This window comes from Heloderma suspectum, chromosome 6, assembly GCF_057233095.1.
Source record: "Heloderma suspectum isolate Gila_16-S chromosome 6, 16-S_ref, whole genome shotgun sequence".
Taxonomy (NCBI): Eukaryota; Metazoa; Chordata; class Lepidosauria; order Squamata; family Helodermatidae; genus Heloderma; species Heloderma suspectum.
Window position 1 is genome coordinate 69,148,374 of NC_139463.1, and position 21,149 is coordinate 69,169,522.

General features: G+C 46.1%; 1 protein-coding gene and 1 long non-coding RNA gene across 6 annotated transcripts in view; one reads left to right on the plus strand and one right to left on the minus strand.

Annotated features, from left to right (window-relative positions):
• Nucleotides 1–3,893, plus strand: part of LOC146341101 (uncharacterized) — a 29,481-nt gene extending 25,588 nt beyond the window's left edge. Inside the window, exon 3 of the long non-coding RNA XR_014783832.1 lies at nt 3,627–3,893. This is a non-coding gene — a long non-coding RNA (uncharacterized LOC146341101). The remainder of the gene's footprint in view (nt 1–3,626) is intronic.
• Nucleotides 2,468–21,149, minus strand: part of SP6 (Sp6 transcription factor) — a 124,056-nt gene continuing 105,374 nt past the window's right edge. For 3 of the 5 annotated variants that reach the window (XM_084804747.1, XM_084804748.1, XM_084804749.1), the window contains one exon: nt 2,468–5,438. In XM_084804747.1, coding sequence (XP_084660873.1) covers nt 4,298–5,401 — 1,104 coding nt within the window. In that variant the 5' untranslated portion in view covers nt 5,402–5,438 and the 3' untranslated portion in view covers nt 2,468–4,297. The remainder of the gene's footprint in view (nt 5,439–21,149) is intronic. The other 2 variants (XM_084804750.1, XM_084804751.1) reach the window with 1 other exon arrangement.

Sequence of the window (21,149 nt, forward strand, 5' to 3'; positions counted from 1 at the left end):
TGCACTCCTGAAATCTGACTAAAAATGTTAGGTTTGAAACACTGACACAGAAATCTCGCCTGTGGTCAGATGTATATACCCCAGAGTTAATTTTAGGACATGGATCTGATCACGGAGAAGATCTGTTTGTCGGCACCTTAGGCATAACAATTTTATCCACAATTTCTGTTTCGAGAATTTGGGGCAACGAAAAGGGCCAGGAGTGGAGTTGAGGAAAGGGAAAGATCCATGCCCCAGATCCACCCAACACAATCCATGGGCAGGAACAGGTTTATCCAGGTAATCTGCTATAGCAAGTACACAAAATCAATGGAGTAATATATACGTTCATAAGTTTTCCCAGGCACCTCAGCCACTGGGTACTGTTTATCCACAAACACAACAAGCAGAATGGAGCCTAGCTTTGTGCGTTTCCACAGTTCTCTGGATTCAGGCCAGTGAGATGCTTTTAAGCTGTGTTTTGCAACAATAAGGGCTAGAAACTTGCTTTTTAAAAAAGATGGTATTCACAACTCAACTCCTTATTCAAGAACTGGTTATGAATCTGGTCAGCAACTAGCTATTACTAGAGGGCAGCTCTTGAGTAGAGGGTAGTAGGCTATCCTGCCAGACCTGGGCCAGGGTTACCAGCTACAGCTACCCAGCAGCAATGGCATGTGCATCCCTATAGTTGTACGTTTCCAAATATTGAACAACAACAACAGGGGGATGAGGATTGAGATTTGGAGGAAGGGGGGGAAATGGTAAATATTTTTGGTGCTTGTGCGTGAAAAGTACTTGCCATTATGTACTCGGTTATCAGTGACAAACTTAGTTTTCTCCTTTCGCTAAGAAATAATCAGACTCGCTCATCCTCATGCAGATTGAGAAGTAACCCACAATTTTAGGGAAGTGATTGGGATATTAATATAAGAAGATATTAACTGTGAGAAAAGATGTTTCTTTTAATTCCACACCCCCACCCGCAATCTCTCAAATTCCCAGTTGTCTCTTTCCATGGGGAAAAAATACGTAGCTATATTTCTAATAGTTTCCTCTGTCCTTCATTTCAGTAGCTTGTACACTCTAATGTAAAGTATTTGGGGAAGGGAAAGAGGAGGTCTTAAATTACAACATCCAGTGTTGAGCCAGTTTTTTAAATCCTTATTTTAAAAGGAAACGCCCTTCCCTTTCCCCCACCCCAGAAAATGTTGTTGTGGTGGTAAGTTGCGTAGGGTGGCTAGATGGTGTTGTGGTGGTTCAGTGCCAGCCCCAGGTTTTTGAGGGCCCTTGGGCAAAGCACCCTCAGTGGGCCCCCTCCCTCAGTGATTCTATCTTCTCACTGCCATTACCATCATGTGCTGTTGCTTCTCATCCTCTTTCTCATGATCGCTACTGTGGAAGTAGAAAGAAGAGATGGCATTAGCATAGCCATCTTGGCTGAGTTTGTGTACTTGGCAAAGCAAGAGTCCGCTTATGTGTCAAGGAAAACAGCATACATAAGCAAACTCTTTCTTTGTCAAGTACGCAAGCTCAGTCAATCCACACTACCCCACTTGCTTACTTAAGAGAGCCAGTGGGCGAGTAGGCCGTGGCATCTAGTTCTCACCACCACCACCAGCGTTGTCTGGGCCAGAGCGAGAACAAGCAGGTTGCATTGGTGAAGAGGAGGAGCACGTCCTGGGGCTTTTGTCAGTGGGCCCCTGCTGGGGTGTGGACCTTTAGTAAGTGCCCAGCCATGCCTATCTTTGATGCCAGCTCTGCAGTGGTTTATGCACTTCGGTGGTCTAGTTTTGAGGAGGCTAGCAAATTACAACACAAGAGACTTCGGGTGTACCAGCTTGCCACGCAAAATTGGACAGAATTAAGTATTTTAGCCATCTGTACTGGCATCAAAAGAAGAGCCTGCCTTACATGTGGAACGTCATTGCATATAAAGCAGGTCAACAGAAATATGGTTCTATTAGCAAGCAGGTTTGAGAACCCCATTCTTATTTCAGGGCCCCTTCATAGAGCTGTTGAACAGAACAGAAACACAGCCCCATACAAGTACTTCAGTCTATAGCAGCGTTCCCCAACCTGGAATTACAGTTGTTGGACTACAGCTGTATAGCTGGCTGTGAGATTATGGGAACTGTAGTCCAATACATCTGGAGGGAACCAGGTTGGGGAAGGCTGCTATAGAGAGAATTATTTTTATAGAGCTGTGTTTCTGTCCTATTGGGGAAACACAGGTTGAAGACGACTGGTCTGTAGACGGCTTCCGGATAGGTGGCTCCTAGCACTGATATATCATTGCTCTTCTGCTATAAGCCTCAAGAAGAATTGCTATCGACTTTCCACACTACTGGGGATATTGCACTTTTCCTGTATGTTCATCTCGCCATACTCCATCCACGCCTGTGGGCGTGGCCTAGCTGCTAAGGGTGGAGATGGTCCTATTTACCTAAGCAGCCATTTGAAGAAGAAAAAAATCCAAGCGATCCTTAAAAATAAATCAAATATTTATTTAGCGCTAAGCACTTGTTCATTTAAATGTGATTGCCCATTACTATCAATGAAAGGTCAAAAACCAAAGTCTTTAACATTTGTTTTGGACTGAATGTATGTGGGAGGTGTTTAATTAGAGGGGAAAACACATTGCTAAAATGGTGGTGAATAGAAAGGGTTTTTCCCCCTCTGAATTTTAAAATTAACATTATAGTGTTATAGTGCAATAACACTCTTTAATTTACGCAGTATTTTGCTAATATGTTTTTAAAAATTGGATCAGAAGTATAGATTGGAAGTGTTTCGTTATGGGGAGAAAATTGAGAAAATGGCAGTGACTGGGTTTTATTTTATTTTTAGCTCGAAATATGTTTTAGCCCTAATTAAAAGTTTGCTTTTAAAAAATTAACAGGGTTATAAAATGGTGCCCACCACAAAGGTTATAGTGAATGTATGCAGAGCTGTGATAGGTTCACCTGCCGAAAACCTCACCACTCATGCAAAACCCACACCTCTTTAAAAAGATGAAAGAGTAGCGCTAAACACATCTACAACTGTGAATATTGCACTATCCTTTCATGTTTCTCAAAAAACCAAAAACAAAAAAAACCCTCGGACTTTCTGTGGTAAGAAAAAAAAGACAGAAAAAGCACTGGGAAAACACAGGAGGATTACAAATGGATGACAGTGTCATGTGGACCACCTGTAAAACATCAGTGAACAATGCATAAAGATTCCACAGTAAAGACCTAGAATAGAAGCAGCTGATATGTCTGTATGTAATTTTAATTTTGCAGCTGTTTAGAATGCAAGCCTATACATGTCTACTCAAAATAAGTCCCATTAATTTCAGTGGGGCTTACTCGAAGATAAGTGAGTAAAGGATTGCAGCCTTAAGGCGCAATCCTATGCATGGGCCTACAATTCCCAGCATGCCCCAGCCAGCGTGGCTGACTGGGGCATGTTGGGAGTTGTAAACCTTTTTTCTGTCTCATCATGCATAGGATTGTACCCTTAGAGTGTTTTCATTAAACACCATTTTAAAAAAATCTTTTAAAAAATCTCTTTTTAAATGCTGCAGTCGTTTTGTGATGTTAAAAACATTCACATTACAGGAGCATTTCCCTATGTCTGTCTTTTTTCTTCTTCCTTTTCAGACCAGGAATGACCACTTCTCCAGGAGAGGATCAAGGTAGCAATCTAGGACACAAGCCAATAATTTTGCCCATGATCCTTCCAAGAAAAGACACCCAACCAATGGAATTTTGAGGTGTGGTTGCCATTTTGTCTAAGAAACTGGAGTAGCCATATTACCTACTAAACTGGAGACCTGGCGGGTGGGAGCTTAACACACTGGATGGTTAGATCCAAACCCCTAAATCTCTACAAGCTTAAACTAAAAATGAGGTTCCACCATAACTGTTAACTCACTTGTGTGTCTGTGTATAGTAGAGATATGTAACCCATCATTCAAGTTGGGGACAGGTAAGGCCTATATCCCTCCATCGATAACTGCCCGGAAGGTTCCACATAGCCCAACCCACCTCAGCAACCATCCTTTGGAAGCCTTCCCCCTATACTTCCCAAACACTCAATTGTGAAGACCCACCCCAAAGCTGCTCAAGGGCATGGCCCTTCCCAACAAGTCCCGACAACATCGTCCTTTCCTCCTACAGAATAAATAACCTCTCATTCCAAGGACAGAATAACGTTCAGGCCCAGGGGGTGTAGTGGTTCTAGAGCCTTGAGCAAGGAAGACAAGTCAGTAGGCCAGGAGCGACCCTTAAGGTGAGGCAGGGAGGGGACATCCTTGGTGAGGGAGGAAGGCTCAGTTGGGTTGGGAAGCAGCACTTGAAGAGCTTCCGTCAGGTTCCCGTTTGACTTTGGCAGGAGGCTCTGTCCCCGCTTTGGCCTCTCCCTCTGCTTCCTCCTTAGCACCCTCATGCGTCTTCATGTGCTTGCTGAGGTGGTCACTCCTCATGAAGACCCGGTTGCAAACAGGGCAGGTGAATTTCTTGGTTCCTGTGTGGGTCTGAAGGTGCCGCTGCAACTCATCAGAGCGGGTGAAGCGCTTGCCACAGAACAGCCAATTGCAGACGAAGGGGCGGTCTCCACTATGCCACCTCAGGTGGGCCTTCAGGTGGGATGTCTTGGCGTAGGCCTTGCCACAACCGGGGATATGGCAGTTGTGGAGGTGCTTCTTCTTGGAGTTGTCAGGGCACTGGCCCACCCTTTCAGCCTCCTGGCAGTTGGGGCACCGGCAGGCAGCCTGGCCAGAACTCCGGGTCACCGAGCGCCTTGAGCTCTTTGGCCTCCCACTGCCATCCCCAGCCTGCTCCATTGGGTGAGGCTCCTGAGTAGAATCCAGGGATTTGATCACTTCCTGGCCCATGAGGTGTGGCGCTGAAGGCAACAAGTGGTGAGGCGGGCCGCAGAGTTGATGTTCTGCAGAGCCATAGCCACCCAGCGCTGGCTGAAGTCCACCTGTGTGTCCTGGCGGTTGGAGACCGCTCTGAAGATCCATCCAGCTGGACCCAGCATGGAGATCCCACCACGGATTGACACTGCCATCATCAGTAGCATTGCTAGGATGTGTAGGCCGGAACCAGGGTTCATAGTGGTGAGCCATATCTGGGGCTGCCTGTAAGAGCTTAGAGTATGAGCCAGGGGGCAGCTGGCTTTCGCCGTCCAGGTCTAACCTCGAAGACTCATGCAGCTCGTAACCGGTGTTAGCTGAATACTCCGTGTCAGGCCCAGCCAGGGGCAGGTGCTGAAGTTCTGTGGGCTGCAGAGGAGATGGGAAATCTCCTCCGCTCTCTGAGCTGGTGTGAGGCTGGTAGTTCTGCAGAGGCTGCAGTTCCAAGTGGTTTGGAGAGGAACAGGGTGTCTCCGAGCACTGGTTGCCAAGAGAACCACAGACGGCTGTGAGCATTGCAGAACTCCCGTGGTGGGTGGGTTCTCAGACACACCTGGACAGGAGAGGTGGAGGAAGAGAGAAATGGGCGTTAGACAATGGCACTGCAGACAGCACAGAAAAATGAACGTTCCCTCTAAGCCATTGTAGCCCAAGACTTGAACCCAAGTCTAAACCCCATCACCCTAGCTAGGTGGCACTGGGCAAAACAACAAAGGTGCAAACCAAGACTGATTGGAAAATCCCCCAAATCCCAATGCACCTCAAGCTCGAAGCTCTTCCTTGGGGGAGTAAGTTTTTGACAACAGCATTTCCTGTGCAAAATGTCTTCCTTAAGGAAGAGTTTTGAATTCAAAATGTATTGGGACCTTGAGGGAAGGGTTTTCCAAGAAACACTGGTTTGCCGAATTTTGGAGCTTCCCCCATTTTTTCTGCTGTGCTGGATCTACTGGGGTCATCCTCTCCCATTGTTTAACATCCACAGACAAAGCATCCTTCTTAGCGTCAGTTCCCCATTTGCAGCGGGGAACACCAGCGACCTATCTGACAGGCTGATTATGAGGCCAACAAGCACAAGAACAACAATAAAGAACTGTTGTGGAATAGTGGCATTAACAGTCTGCGCTATGAGCCAGGAACTCCCTGGTTCAGAACTCAGATCAGTCACTGGATGGTCTTTGACAAACCACTCTAGTACAGGTGCAACTTTTTATCTTCATCTTGCACAGAGAAGCAAGCTCACTAATCAAACAAGATCTATTTATTTATACAAGGAAATGTTGTATAATGTTGTTGGCTTTAAAGCCCTTTAACTACAAACATAAGTTGGCTGTTTACCCCTTTAACTAAAAATGTATGTTGGCTTTATACCCATTTAACTCTCATGGCTTCCTCCAAAGAATCCTGGTGACTATAATTTGGTGAGACTGCTGGGAATTTTCTGTCTCTCTCACAGACCTTTGGTTCGCAGACAACAGGGAATGGACAGTTGAAGTCTATGTTGTAAATATGTCCTTAAGGGCGCAATCCTATGGATGTTTAGACAGAAAAATGTCCTGCAACTCCCAGCATGCTCCAGCTAGCATGGCTGGCTGGGGAATACTGGGAATTGTAGTATTTTTTCTGTCTAAACATCTATAGGATTGTGCCCTCAGGGAAGATGAAGAAGGAATCCCAAATTCAAAGACCTGTATACTGTCCATATTGGAAAAGTTTCTTTGAGTGCATATGCCTTAAAAGGCCATCCTAGCTCTCCGAGAAGCAATCCTGAATGACGCGTGTGTTTGCAAACAGATGTGCGCTTATGGTATACACTAAAGAGAAAAATGTAATGCATGAAGCAACTTTGAAGCATCAGCTCCAGGTTGGAAGTGTCATTTCCTGTAAAGAACTCTAGGACTTGTATTTATGTTAATACCTGTAATACTTTGAGGGAAATCTTTAGCCCCTTAATGGAACGATAGTTCCCAGGGGTCACTTGTTTGGCTGCCATGACACTTCCAGTCAAGTCAGATATATGTGCATGGTGTAAACATGCTTGTTTCTACTTTAAAACACACACACAAGCACTGTGGTGGAGGTGGTTGTTGTGAGGGTATGGGGTGGAGAAGAGATTTAAACATAGCTTATTCTCTTTTTCTTCTTCAAAAGCCATTCTTAGAGACAGACCCTCTAATCGTCGGCTTCTGAGAGGCAGATAACAGTAATTATACCATCTGATCTTCAGCCTGCTTAGCTGTGACGGCACAAGTCTTGCCTCTTCCTGGGTGGAAGGAAAGAGGACTTGCTGAGTACTTAGCGTATAAAACACTCAGGCTGTTTTTTTCCCCCTTTTGGGAGAAGAAAATGAAGGCTTGAGGCCTGCCAAACAAAGCTAAGAAAAATTAAGGAGTTGCTTTAAGAGTCCAATGGCGTCTACAGACCATTGAGATACCCAACACAGTAACAATGAAACAGCTACAGACATGTCAAGCTATCCTTTCATTTATAGCTGTTTACGGCTGTTAGGAAATCCATCTTGTTTCTGAACATCCTTTCTTCAGACAATAGATATGCTTAGCTCCAGAAAGAAACACGGTGCAATTGTAAAAATTCCCAGTTCTTCCAACGATCCTCCACCCCTGTTCTCTTACCGAGATCTGCAGCTCTCCATAAAATAGTACTTGATTTCCTATTTACTGTTTGTTCCTAGAGTTTCCACAAAGTGCATTGTCATGCTGGAAAAAACTTGAACCTGCTGAATTTGTGGCTGGCAGTTAAAAGTGCATTTCTGAATTTCTGGCATACAGCAGTTAAAAGTGCAGGAGCTCTGCCAATAAAAGAAGTGGCAATCCTAATTGTGTTAAGCATAGGAAATTTAGGAGATTCAGATTCAAATTCCAACACAACCAGACTATCCTATATACTAACAGCAAACTCATTATATGAATGTGGATCCTTTATGTAGCCAAGACTTGAGGAAACCCCAAGGTTTGCAGTAGTACAAAAAAACTTTAAGGAAAAAAAGCCGTAAGTGGGGCGGCAGGGGGGAGAGAATAAACTCAAAACAGTCTGTTGAGGAATGAGCATGCTCAGTTGGCCACAGAATGCTGATGGAGTATAGGAGGGGGAAAAAACTGCAGTGAGTGGAAATGGAATGGAGTATTCTGGAACGGTCATGGCTGGCCAGCACTCTGAACAGAAGCACTCCACACTGCAACATTTTGTTTCAAGTCCCACTTGTTTTACATATTATACAGCAAACAATCCTGTTTGCCACCAAGTGTACCCTCAACAGGTAATCTCAACCATTTGCAGATCTCAGATCAGAGCGACTGGGTTCACACAGCACGCTAACCCACACTCCGTGGTTGTCAGGAGTGCCCTAGCTGCCTCTTACAGTCCCCTCCAATAGCCAACTCAAAACACAGATGAAAAGGATTCTTTCCAAGGCTTCATTCCTTTTACAACTTAATGGCTCTTTCAGATGCTAATCACCAACGACTAAGCCAGGAACTGCACTGGGGTAGTTAGCAGAGTAGCCCAAGATCCAGGTAAGGCAGTTGGTCCCCGTTTGAAGGAGGAGGGCGGGAAGACTCTGAACTTATGGGCTTTGGAGAGGTCCTCCCTCTTTCCCTTGGGTCCTCGGGACGCGACCGTTGTTTTAGCGCCAAGCGAGCAGAGAGCCTCCTCTCGGTACCCTCCATCTGGCGCCGCTCCCTGTGTCTGCACCGAGTGTCCAGCAAGGCCCCATCCCCCTCTCTGTCGCTGCCAGGGTCGCTATCTCTCTCAGGAATGCAGGCAGGAGGAATCTCTGCCAGCTGCTGTGCTTGTGAGAGATGAGCGAGCTCCTCTCCCACAGGTTGCTGCTCTTCCTCAGAATCAGAACTGCTCTGGGGCTCTATGGGCTCAGTTTATACCCTGACAGTGGTTGAGTTTGGGTTGTTTGTTGAACTGTGGGTTAGCATGTGTCTGAACTCAGGACATTTTCCACAGGGTGGCTTGTTAACCATGCAGTGTGGCTTATTTTTCCTTGAACAAGCCACCTTGAGAACCCATGGCTTGTTGTTGGGTTATTCAGGGTGGTTAACAAACCACACTGGATGGTTAACAAGCCACTCTGTGGAAAATGTCCTGGGTTCAGACAACACATTAACCCATGGTTCAACAAACAACCCATGGTTTAACAAACAACCCATGCTCAACCACTGAGTGTGGATTAGCGTGTTGTGTGAACAGTCCAAGACCTGTTTTCCAACACCTGTTTGTCATTCACATTTCTATACCTTAAGGGCACAATCCTATGCAAGTTTAGACAGAAAAAATCCCACAACTCCTAGCATTCCCCAGCCAGCATGGCTGGGAATTGTAGGGCTTTTTTCTGTCTAAACATGCATAGATTGTGCCCCCAAAGACCTAATTAGAGATGTAATTTTTCTGGAAGCTTTAAAGCCAAGAGGAAAACAACATTTCCCCCCATTTTTTTCTGGTGTGGTGTGGGTGTGGGTGGGGGGATTGAAATATATAAAGTACTTACTTTCTTATCAACCCTAAACTTATTTTACCACTTTAACAGCATAAAATGTGTATAGTTTAATTAGTATGTACAATTGTTCTAGTTGGCATATTTATGAAATGTACAGAGCAAATTTATTTGAATATTTTAGACCAGCTATTAAGGGTAAAAACCCTCAGGAGGTAGCTTGCATAAAAGAAATCTATGCATATTTACTTGGAAGTAAAGCACACTTTGTTTAGTGGAGCTTACTCCCAGGTATTCCATAGGATTGCATCCTCAAAGGTATAAATACCCTATAGTACAATCCTATATATGTCTACTTAGATGGAATCTGCAATGAGTTCTCCCAGGTAAATGTGTATAGGATTGCAGCCTTCATTTTGGACATGCAAAATTGCGAATATAGCCAATATAGACCGACAGAGCTGCAAACTGCTGCACCCTGTGCAACCTCAGCAGATGTATCTTAGTTATTGCTGAGAATGGGGGGCGGAATTGAAAATAACAACCACAGATTTTGTAGTGATCAAAAGAAAGTGTATTATTTGGACATAAACAGTTTCATACAGTCACAATATTAAGGACTAGCAGCATAAACTTCGTAACACTGAACTCTACAGTATACCCAGGAATTATCATTCTTTAATGTTGTGAATTCTTACATCAAAGTCTTCATGTTACACATTTTGGGTAAAATCCAACATAAGTCCTACTTAGAGTAAACCCATTTAGGCATTTCAGTTGGTCTACTCTAAGTAGGACTTGTGGTAGATTTTACCCTTTGATCGAGTACAAACTGGTCTTAAGAAGCATTTCACTCATTTCCAGAACTAGCCACATCCAGAACGGCAGACATGGTAAAAGCAAAAATAAAAACATGATAATCATGAGAGAATATAAATTGGCAAAATCTATTAGAATTCTGGAACCACTCTCCCTCCTTTCCAGATTGTTTCAAATTTAATCTAAAGGACAAGCTTTAAAGAAGTCAAACAAGCAGTTTGGGAAAAGAAAGAAAAAAGAGGAGATCTGTTGTAGGTAGAAGACTCACATACCCTTAGGGTTCCAACCAACTGCTCTGCATGGTCCAGAAGAAACAGATAGAATCAGAGCTGTTGGAGCATCCCACGGAACGCCTAGGCCTTTCTCCAAAATTCCTTGCTGTGACTCACTCTCCCAATCTGTACAAACTGTGCAACGCAGGAGGGAAAACCCCACCCTGGGTTTTGAAATGGACCTGCCAGGACTTGATTTGCACCCCCCACTCCCCAAAAACCCACCGTTGTCCCAAAAGGAGGCCTTGGGCTTCTTTCAAGGATCATCTGGTACCCTGCTCACCTTATCACTGCCAGTGTGGTGTGCATGGTCCTTCCAAGATCTGTATGCACCAGCCCATTCTCCATCTGCACCTATTTACTAGATGCATAATATTCTAAACCAAACCGGAGGAGAAACCAGACAGGTCCATTCCACCCCCCCCTCCCTGTGTCAGTGAATAGCCGCCTAAATAACTGCTTGGGCAAGTCGCCTCTTTGTGCAAGCATATAACATACTGGAGACACATGGAAGATTGCAGCAGCTCCTTCCACCATTAGAAAGATCAAAAGATACATGCTTTTTGTGGTCATGAAAATATCTGCTGTGATCTACATTACTTTTTGGTGCCCTAGAAACTCTGTCCTAGTTGTTGTTGTTCAGTTGTTAAGTCGTGTCCAACTCTTCGTGACCCCATGGACTATAGCACGCCAGACCTTCCTGTCCTCCGCTCTCTCCCGGAGCGTGCCTGGGAGCTAATTTTCCAGGCAGACTGTCTCTCATGTGGCTGGAATAATGTTTAATAGTGCATTGCATGTATTGTTTTTTTTTTCGTTCACTGGGGCTTCCTCCCACATGTAGCCTAACAGTGCAATCTTATGCATGCCTACGCAGAAGTAAGGCCCTCTGGGTTCAAGCAGGGTTACTCCCAAGTAGGCACGTACAGGATTGCAGCCTTAAAGACCCAACTACATGGGGAGGGGTTGGTTGCTCAAGTCTCAACTGCAGAACTGGCTCGATGCTGGGAGCAGGGGTGGGGGAGAGATTAACCCCTGGGGAAAGACCGATGTGACTGGCCTCTGACCCTTGAGGGGTCATTCAGATGTTACCCTACTATACAGGAGCCCCTCATGAAAAAGCCACTTCCATGCACTAGGGTAAGCTAAACTTTGCTAAAAGCGCAATCCTATGGAGATAGGCGGCCGCCTCCGGACTCGGAGGCGACCGCCTATCCAATGCAGGGCAGGAGAAGCGTGGAGGGGAGCGTCCCCTCCGCGCTTCTCCTGCCCTACATTTGTGGCTAGACAGCCGATTTCAGCTGTCTAGCCACAGGACGGTGGAGCAGGGGAGGAGACTGCTGGACGACACAAAGGATGTGTCGTACTGGCATTTCCGACTTCCCTGCCCTGGAACACCCCGTTTTGGCTGCTCAGTGCTCCTTTTGTGAGCGCAGAGCACGGGACCATTCCATGCTGCCTGTGAGGCGGTGCGGGGGGGATGTCAGTTCTCCGGGAACTGACCTCGGAGTGTGAGCTCCAAGGGTGGTTCCCGGAAAACCAGATATCCTATGACCATCTAGCCACTGACTAGCAGCCATAGGATTGCTCCCTAAGGGAATTCCCCCCCCCCCCCCGAACCAAGCATGAACTCAGAGGCAGCTTTCTCCACACTGGGTACCTGGAGATGTGTTGGACTACAGCTCCCATTATACCCAGCCAGCATGCTCATGGATGGCTGGGGATGCTAGGAGTCGTAGTCTGACACATATGGAGGTACCCAGTAAGTCTTGCTGTAGGGGAAGACGGGAACCGGAGATGGAAAGGTCGCATCCTTTCTGATGCTTGCCTTCCTCCCATTTCGTGTCCTTCGGTGGCGGAAGACAAGATAGGCAGGACAAGCAGAAGGGAAAACAGAATGTCGTGCAAAGAGTCCTAGCAGCAGCAGCAGCAGGAACAGAGCTATGACTAAGGTGCTCCAAAACTCCTGATACGTGGCTTCTTCAAAAGTGTCAGCAAGTGCCACGCTCGTTTGCTTGGGGTGCACCTGCCTTCTGCTTCATCGAGTTGGAAAGAGACAGTGTCCCAATTTTCTCACCGAGTACCTTTTGCTAGCGCGTTCATACCAGAGTTTACTACTTTGTAAGCGTAGCTACAGCAGGGCAAGCCAGAAAGTAGATAAGGATCTAGTGATACATCTCTGAGATGGTCAAGGATTTCTGATTCCTAGTGGCTTAACAACAGTAAGAAATCTGCCTGCCTGCCTGCCTGCCTATCTATCATGGTTGGTGTTGTGTTAACCACTTATCTTTCAGCTTCAGTGTTCCTCAGCTCTAAGATAAATGACTTGGCCTTTATTCAGCTCTGCTTGCCAGTTTCAGAGTTTTGTTGTTAGAACCCCTGATCTGTAGTAACTTTGAGATTTGTATTAGTATATGCAGGTTATCCCAGCATATGGCTTGTGGTGCAGCAGGTGAGCCGCTCCAGCATCACCACCCTAACCACCATTTCACACCTGGCTTGGCACCCCCTCCACCTCCCATGCTATTTGCCCTTGGTTGTAGTCTGTATGCCCTGGGGTTGTAGTAATAAAAAAATAAAATAGATCCGACCGGTCTCCCCCACCTCTGATCTACAGCACAGACACGCCGCCCAATTCTCTGCACATTTACTCAGAAAAGTCTTTCTGTGTTCATTCATCGGGGCTTAACCCCCAGTGTTGTGCTGCAGCTGACAACTGGTTTATTAGTATTTCCCTTTCCCAGTGAAACTCTGGGAACTGTAGTTCTGTGGGCCATTGGTACATTTCATAGCTCTCCCACAGATAATTCTCTGGACTATATGATAATTATTTTAATGGCATTTAATTTTTGTGAACTGCCCAGACAGCTTCAGCTATGGGGCTGTATAGAAATACAATAAATGAAATGAAGAACATAAGAGGAGCCATGCTGGATCAGACTAAAACCCCATCTAGTCCAACCTCCTGTTCACACAGTGGCCAACCTGATACCTATGGGAAGCCCACAAATGGCAGAATATAAGCACAAAACCCCTCTTGTTCTGTTCTCCCGAGTACTTAATATTCAGCAGCATGCTGCCTCTAGTAGCCATCAATAGTCTTATCTTTCATTAAACAGGTATAAACGCCATATACATGTTGCAATGCATACATGCCCTGTGTATATAGATAGTAAATGTACTGTCCACCTTACTTGGAAACCAGTGTGGTGTAGCGGTGAGAGTGTTGGACTGGGAGTTGGGAGATCTGGGTTCTAGTCCCCACTCGGCCATGGAAGCTCACTGGGTGACTTTGGGCCAGTCACAGACTCTTAGCCCAACCCACCTCACAGGGTTGTTTTAAGGATAAAATGGAGAAGCGGAGGATAATATAAGCTGCTTTGGGTTCCTTGCAAGAGGAAAAACGGTGGGATATAAATGAAATAAATAAATAAACCTGATCTCACAAATGTTATTAATGTGCATTACATTTTGAGTGTCTTTGGGTTCATAAAATATGCCAGTTTATGAGAGCTGAAAATGTGTTTTCTGGCCAAGAGGAAAAATGTACGCTCTGAAGCAGCTACTATTCCCCAGATAGGCATTCTGTCAGATCATAATGAATTGGCTTGCCAATCCAAGTTGCTTATTAGTGTAATGCAATGGGTGCAGGTCTTTTCCTCCACCAGATACCAGAAGGCATGGCCCTGTTTTTCATAACTGAAAACAGCCTGCTCTACCTGTCTAGCCACACTCAAAACTACTCCCTCCCCTCTACTGATGAGACCATGCAAGTGACTCAGGGCCATTCAGCATTTATACAGAAAGTACTAACTAGGGACGTACTTCCTGGATCCTGGACAGGGGTTAATTCCCAAAACATGTGGGTGTGAGTGAAGCATGTAAAATCATGTACCTATTTTGGAGTGGGAGAAAAACGCAGACGTACGTTTCTTTCCAAAAAATAATTTAAACGGTACTGGGGCTCAGGTCTTCCGTTATCCAGAAGCTGTGTTCCCAAATCCCAGGTGCTAGGAGGGAAAGACACTTTGCCAATGTTCAGAGATCTTTCAGTCTTAACATGCTCCAGGACTGGGTTTTAGCCTTGAAAATGTGTGCTGGATGGAGCTTGGATTCAAACTAAGCCTTGATGCCTCCCTAAAAATATTTCTAGGCCTCTCTCTTTCTCTCCCTCTTCGAATCATGATACATGGCATACCTTTAAACTGATCTCACTTTAGGACACCGCAGCAATGAAGAAATATGATGGGAAATGCTAAACTGATTAGACAGGTATGGCTGCTGTGTACTAAAATCATGTGAACGATCTAATCTCTCTTCTGTGACTGGCAGTGGCAAATACACACACAGCACTGTTTGTGTGGCTGCTGGCTCCTGTTCTTAGGGCTCTTGCTCCATTTAAAATACGCTGCACGTGACCAAAACTGCAGTGATGCCATAGCGGTGGTAGTGGTGATATGATATGAAGGTCACCCACAGAAGCCCTTCTTCAAGTGCCCCACATTCTGAGGCTTGGAGAGCAGCAACAAGAGAGAAGGCCGTTTCGGTGGTGGCCCCCGGCTCTGGAATGCTCCCCAAAGGAAAGCTTTCATGGTGTCAAGGGCTCCTTGGAGGCCTCTCTCAGTCTAATCCAGTAGCCAAGTCCAGACACAGACAAAGGGATTCTTTTCAAAGCTTTATTCGTCTTTTACAACTTAACAACTCTACTGTTAGCAACTAGATATGAGCAGCAGAGTACCTATGCCCTAAGTTGGAACAGTTGGTCCCTGTTTGAAAGGGAATCACTGGCAGACCCCTGAACTTAAGGGGTAGGGAGAGTCCCTCCCCTTTTCCCTTGGATCCTCTGGGCGCAGCCATTGTTTGTGCGCCAACTGGGCACTACGCCTCCTTTCCGCGCCCTCCATTTGGCGCCGCTCTCTGCATCAGCGTCGCGCATCCATCAAGTCTACTTCCCGCGCTCTGTCACTCCCAGGACTGCTATCTAAGCTAGGAATGCTGGTGGGAGGAATCTCCGTCAGCTGTTGGCCCTGGGAAAGAGGAGTGCGCTCCTCTCCCAGGAGCGACTCCTCTTCCTCAGAATCAGAACTACTCTGGGATTCTATGGGCTCAGTGTCCACCCTGACACATGGCACCCACACTGCTGTCTTTCCAGCACTAGGCTAAGACCTTCCTGTTCTCTAAGGCTTTTAAAAAATGTTTGAAGTCTTTTAGGGCGCAAACCTATTGGGATGGCTATAAGCCTCTGAACTCGGAGGGTTACGGCCAATAACTGCAGAGCGGGAGGGGCGGCGGAGGTCATCTTCACCTCCCCACTCCTCCCACCCTGCATTTTGGCTACATGGGCTTTTGCGCCCATCTAGCTGGAGTTCTGTGGAGCAGGAGGTAAGGAGGCTGGGTAAGCCGGGGGGTTCTTCATAAGCCGGCCTCCCCAGTCCCCTCCCCGCCCAGCAGCACACACCCTTTCCCTCCTCCTCAGGTTGCCTTGGCGACCTCGGAGAGGCAAACGGCGTGGTTGCCTCCATGCTGGCTACGAAGGGGAGTGGGTGGGGAGCTTGGATTCCTGGGTCCGAGATTGGAGCGTTGTCTCTTGACTTTGGATCCAGGAATCTGAACTATCGTATGGCCCCCCTAGACTCTGTCTAGGGGCCTTAGGATTGCTCCCTCCAAGTATTTTTATGTTTTATTATCCTAGTCTCTGCAAAGTGATGCTGCATTTTATCCTGTGTTGGCACATGTATTAGTTTTATATTGACAGTTTTATTGTGATTTTACTTCTGTTTTTATCATTATTGTAAAACACCTAGGGAAATCTATTTTATGAGGCATTTAATACATTTAGGGTGCAATCCTATGCCTGTTTAGACAGAGAAAAGGCCTACAATTCCCAGCAGTTGTAGGCCTTTTCTCTGTCTAAACATGCATAGGATTGTGCCCTTAATAAATAAATATGCAATAAATAAATAGATCTGTAGGCTCTTGGAAAGATTCCAGGAAACTTCAGGAGTTTGCATGGGAGTGGGGGCTGACATCAAGATGGAGACCGGACAGAACCAAGGTCAGTAGGACGGAAGAGCCTGCTCTACAACTTCTTGGCCTCATTCGGATGTCACGACAACATCCATGTAAACGAGGAAGTGTGCTGGTGCAGGCTGCATGGCCGATCCCACTTCAGCAGGGAGGGACACCAGCCAGGGACTCTCCGTCCATAGTTTGGTTAGCTGCTAAACTTTAGCATGACATCCAAACTGGGGGCTCTGGCTTGCCCCTCTCCTAACTAGCCAGAGTCATAAGCCAGAGTTTGTTCTTGGCTTACGACTCTGGCTCACGGGAGTAATCGAACTGCAGTGAGCTACGATTCTAAAGAATCCTGGCTTATCGCGACGTGGGAAGAGGCAGCGACTAGATTGCATCGCGGTGCTTAATCCCACCTATGACTTTGTGGGTCGTTCCCATTTATGGTAGCCTTCTTTGCAACTGGGCAATACACACATGAAAGAGAACCGGTTGCCTCCACATCAGGGAAACACAAGCAGCTGCCCTTATATACAAAATAGTGCCATGCCTTTTGGGGGGCCGCTGCAGAACCTGTCATGCCCTGGATGGAGTCCTCCTCCTCCTCAGAGAAGCACAGTTAGCTTCCCTCTGGGTCTGTGCTCTTTTTCTAGCCAGGCCCTCAAGCCTGCCCCTCCAAAAACAACATTTGCCCAAGTGGATTCACAAGGCTTGCCTGCAGTCTGATACAACAGCCATGACCAGGTGCGGATTATTTTGGCATTCCCCAAATATTCTAAACCAGCCTTCCCCAACCTGTTGCCCTCTGGATGTACTGGACTAAAATTCCCATCATTCTCTGTAGCCAGGGGGAGACCAACCTGACCCCACACATCAGTCAGAAAGGGAGAAACTGCAGGGAGCTCGCATCGCCCCTCCCTGCCAGAAGGAACCCACAGCTCCAGCTTTCAGCTCCCTGGGATTGCAAACTCCGGCCTCAACATTAGCAAGGGTTATTGGGAGGCTACACCCGCTGCCACCCAGGACGATCATCACCATCATTTATTCAATTCGTAACCTGCCTATATACGAATACGCTAGGCAGTGTACAAAATTAAAAACCGTTTAACAAAAAAATCTGAGAGTAAAAACAACACAGCTTACAGACAGTATACAAAGGTCAGCAAAAGGAAGATCACAGCAGCGGGAAGACCAGCCTAGCCCCTTACATCAGCCAGAGAGGGAACAGCTGCAGGGAGCTTGTTTCACCCTTCCCTACCAGAAAGAACACCTATTAGAACTTTGAAACTTAGAATTGGTGCCTCAATTTTGCTTTTTTCCCCTCCTCCCTCCCAATCCTTTTTCCTTTTGTGTCACGTTTTTTAGATTGTAAGCCTGAGGGCAGGGACTGTCTCATTATTATTTAATCTTTGTAAGCTGCGCTGGGAGCCTGGGGGGCAGAGGGGAGCGCTGTTAATAATACTACTGTTTGTGGAAGGCTGTTCTAAAACATGAGGAGGTGGATCCTTCAGCTGAGATTGTAGTACCACCTCTGCGGGTGGCAATACATTTGTATACCATTCCAGAGCTTACAGTCCAGACTTAACTTTGGTTTAATAATCATGCCATCTCTCTAGAGAACGCTGGGAACTGTAATTCTGTGAAGATGGTGGCGGTGTTGAGCTCAAAAGGTCTCTAACAGATTATTATCCATCTACAGTTCCCAAGATTATGTAGGGGAAGTCACGATACTTAAACTGGTATAAAGCAACACTTGTTTGTATTGTTTCTCAGGGTGCTTCCAGATGGACAGCTCCTAGCACTACCAATCAAAAGACGTTCATTTTGTCTTCAAGGGCAGCCCCACATAGAGCTCATTGCAGTAATCTAACTTGGAGGTTACCAGAGTATAGGCGACTAAGGGTGCAATCCTATGCAGGTTTAGACAGAAAAAAGTCCGACAACTCCCGGCATTCCCCAGCCAGCAAACCTGCATAGGATTGCGCCCTAAAGCAGGTTGCCCCTGTCCAGATAGGGGCATAGCTGAGCCACCAACTGAAGTTGGTGGAAGGCACTCCGTGCCACTTGAGGCCACTCGGGCCACAAATGACAAAGCTGGCTCCAGGAGGACGCCCAAGACATTGTGCAGCGATTCTGTCTTTTCCTCCTTGATGGATCTTTTGGGGACAGAAAAAGGGTGGGAGAGGTGGTGAGAAAACACGGGAGGGTTACGAGTAGAAGGAGACAATGTTTGGACCATCACCACCACCGCCCATGTAAAATTCCCTTGATTGATGAGGGGTGGGCAATAAAAAGCCTTCTCTGGAAGTACCCTCAGTCTTAGCTGGCAGGGAAAACCTGAGACAACCCCTTCTCCACTCAGAATTACAGGCTCATGGGAGTGTATTCCATGTTCAGGTCTACTCAGAAGAAAGCCCCATTGACTTCCTTCCAGGTGAGAATAGGTTTGCAGCCTGAGATTGCTTTTTTCCCCCCCTTTCCTTTTTTTTTTCTTTTAAGAAGTTCTATGGTTTATCTATGTGTTTTTATGGATATACATTTGAATTGTTGTAAGCCACTTTGAGCCTCTTTGCAGTCATGGTGCTGTGGAGAAGAGCAGACTGTACATTTTATAAATAAAGAAACAATCTGACAAAAAAAATATTTCATAGGACTGGGACTGCAAGGAAACACACATTCATTCATTCATTTCCCCAGACTTAGTATTCTTACATTTCATAAAGCTTATTTTGATTGGGTGTGCGTTGTCTTCTGATTCTGACCCTTTCCAGGGAATCAGTTTATAACACAACTGACAGATATTCAGTTGTTGGTCCTTTGTGGTACAGCAGGCATCCTTTCTTTCAGGAAAGTTATGTGCTCCAACCATCCCTATTTACCCTAGCTCAGGAGTAGAGCATTTGCTTTGCATGCAGAAGGCTCTAAGTCCAATAGATTTCCCCCCCCCCCGGGAGGGGCTTTCTTCTTTGGCCACCCCACGTTTTCTCCCTGCTCTGCACCACCCTAGTCACCCACTCCCCCCGCCCCCCATACACACACCAGGGAGCAGGAAGGGAACAATGCCCCCCCTTCTTTTTTTCCTAAACCTTTTAGAGGTTGGGGGACGGCAGAGGATGAGATGGCTAGATAGCATCACCGATGCAATGAATGTGAACTTGAGCATGCTCCGGGAGAGAGCGCAGGACAGGAAGGCCTGGCGTGCTGTGGTCCATGGGGTCACGAAGAGTCGGACACGACTGAACAACAACAACAACAAGACAGGCTGGAGCTTTTTATTTCTTGGTTTCATTTCTACAACGTCGAAGCTCTCTGGGCGGTTCACAAAGTAAAACTTAAAAACCATACAATATAAAATCAGAATGCAAAACAACAAAAAACTGTTAAAACAACAACAGAACAAAACCAAAGGGAAAAACTGGCAGCAATGCAAAATCAAAAAAGCACTGCTAACACAAGTTTTTTTAAAAAACGAAATGACTAAAAGTGACTGGGAGAAGAAAAGCCTCCCCCCATCCCCGTCCCCCAGACCACAAGGTAGGAGCTAGGTGAACTTTGCTGTCCAGCATATCTGACAACCTCTGTAAAAAGTTTAGAAACAAGAAAGAAAAGGGGGCCCATTTGTTCCTTTCCCTAAGCCACAACCCTGTCAGTTGCCTCAACCTAGCCAGTCTATTTCTCCTGCTGCTGTTTCCAGGTGTGGACAATGGCTACAAAGGAACCAGTGGGTCATTTCTCTTTTTTCTAAACCTTTTACAGTTAACTATGTAAAGGAGGAGTCATTGTAACCTTACGTGATCATTAAGGTGCCATGGCATGGATAGCCAGCCATTTCACACTCTGCAGCCACTGAAGTGTACTTTGAACTGTTAGCAACATACTGTAGGAAAATGATCATTTAAAAAAACTACCACCAGAAATTGTTGGTCCTAATAAAGATATTGCCCAGCTGTGGATTCAGGAGAATTATGTTATTCTACAATCAGCCTTTCCCAAACTAGTGTACTCCAGATGTGTTGGACTATAACTCCCATAATTCCCAGCTAGCATGGTCATCTAAATTATACAAAAGTTTAGGAAAAAAAGAAAGAGAAAAAGGGGATCCGTTGGTTCCCTTCTGGCCATTCTCCACACCTGATATGTGGCAGGGGACCCTTGGCTGTGCTAACTGGGATTATAGGAACTGTAGCCCAACACATCAGGAGGGTACCAGGTTGGGAAAGGTTGTTCTACAACAAAAAGTCCATGAAAGCTTACATCATAATAAATGTGTGAAGTTTTGAAGGTGCTGCGAGACTTTTGGTTTTGCTGCAAGAGGCTAAGACGGTTACCCCTGCAGAAGATGCCATTCTAGCATACATTTAAGCTAAAAAAACAAGCAGCCTTTAAAAAATCGGTGCAGGACAGGATAACGTAGAATAAACGGTACTGTTTATTACAAGCGCAGTGCTGTTTTCACCTGTGAAATGTGGGAGGGCGTGCACAGCTACCCAGCCTTCACCCCTTGCCTGTCCGGTCCATATGGCACGTGCACTTTTGAAATCGCAACTGCACAACCATCCCGCAAAGGCTAAATGCAATACGCACACCCTTTCAACAGATCATCCGCATAAGCCTATGAATGTAACTTCCCAACACAATGTGTGTAAAAGGAACATTTCAGTCATTTGTGAAATCCTCCTAAACTTAGAACTCGAACCTTTTAAAC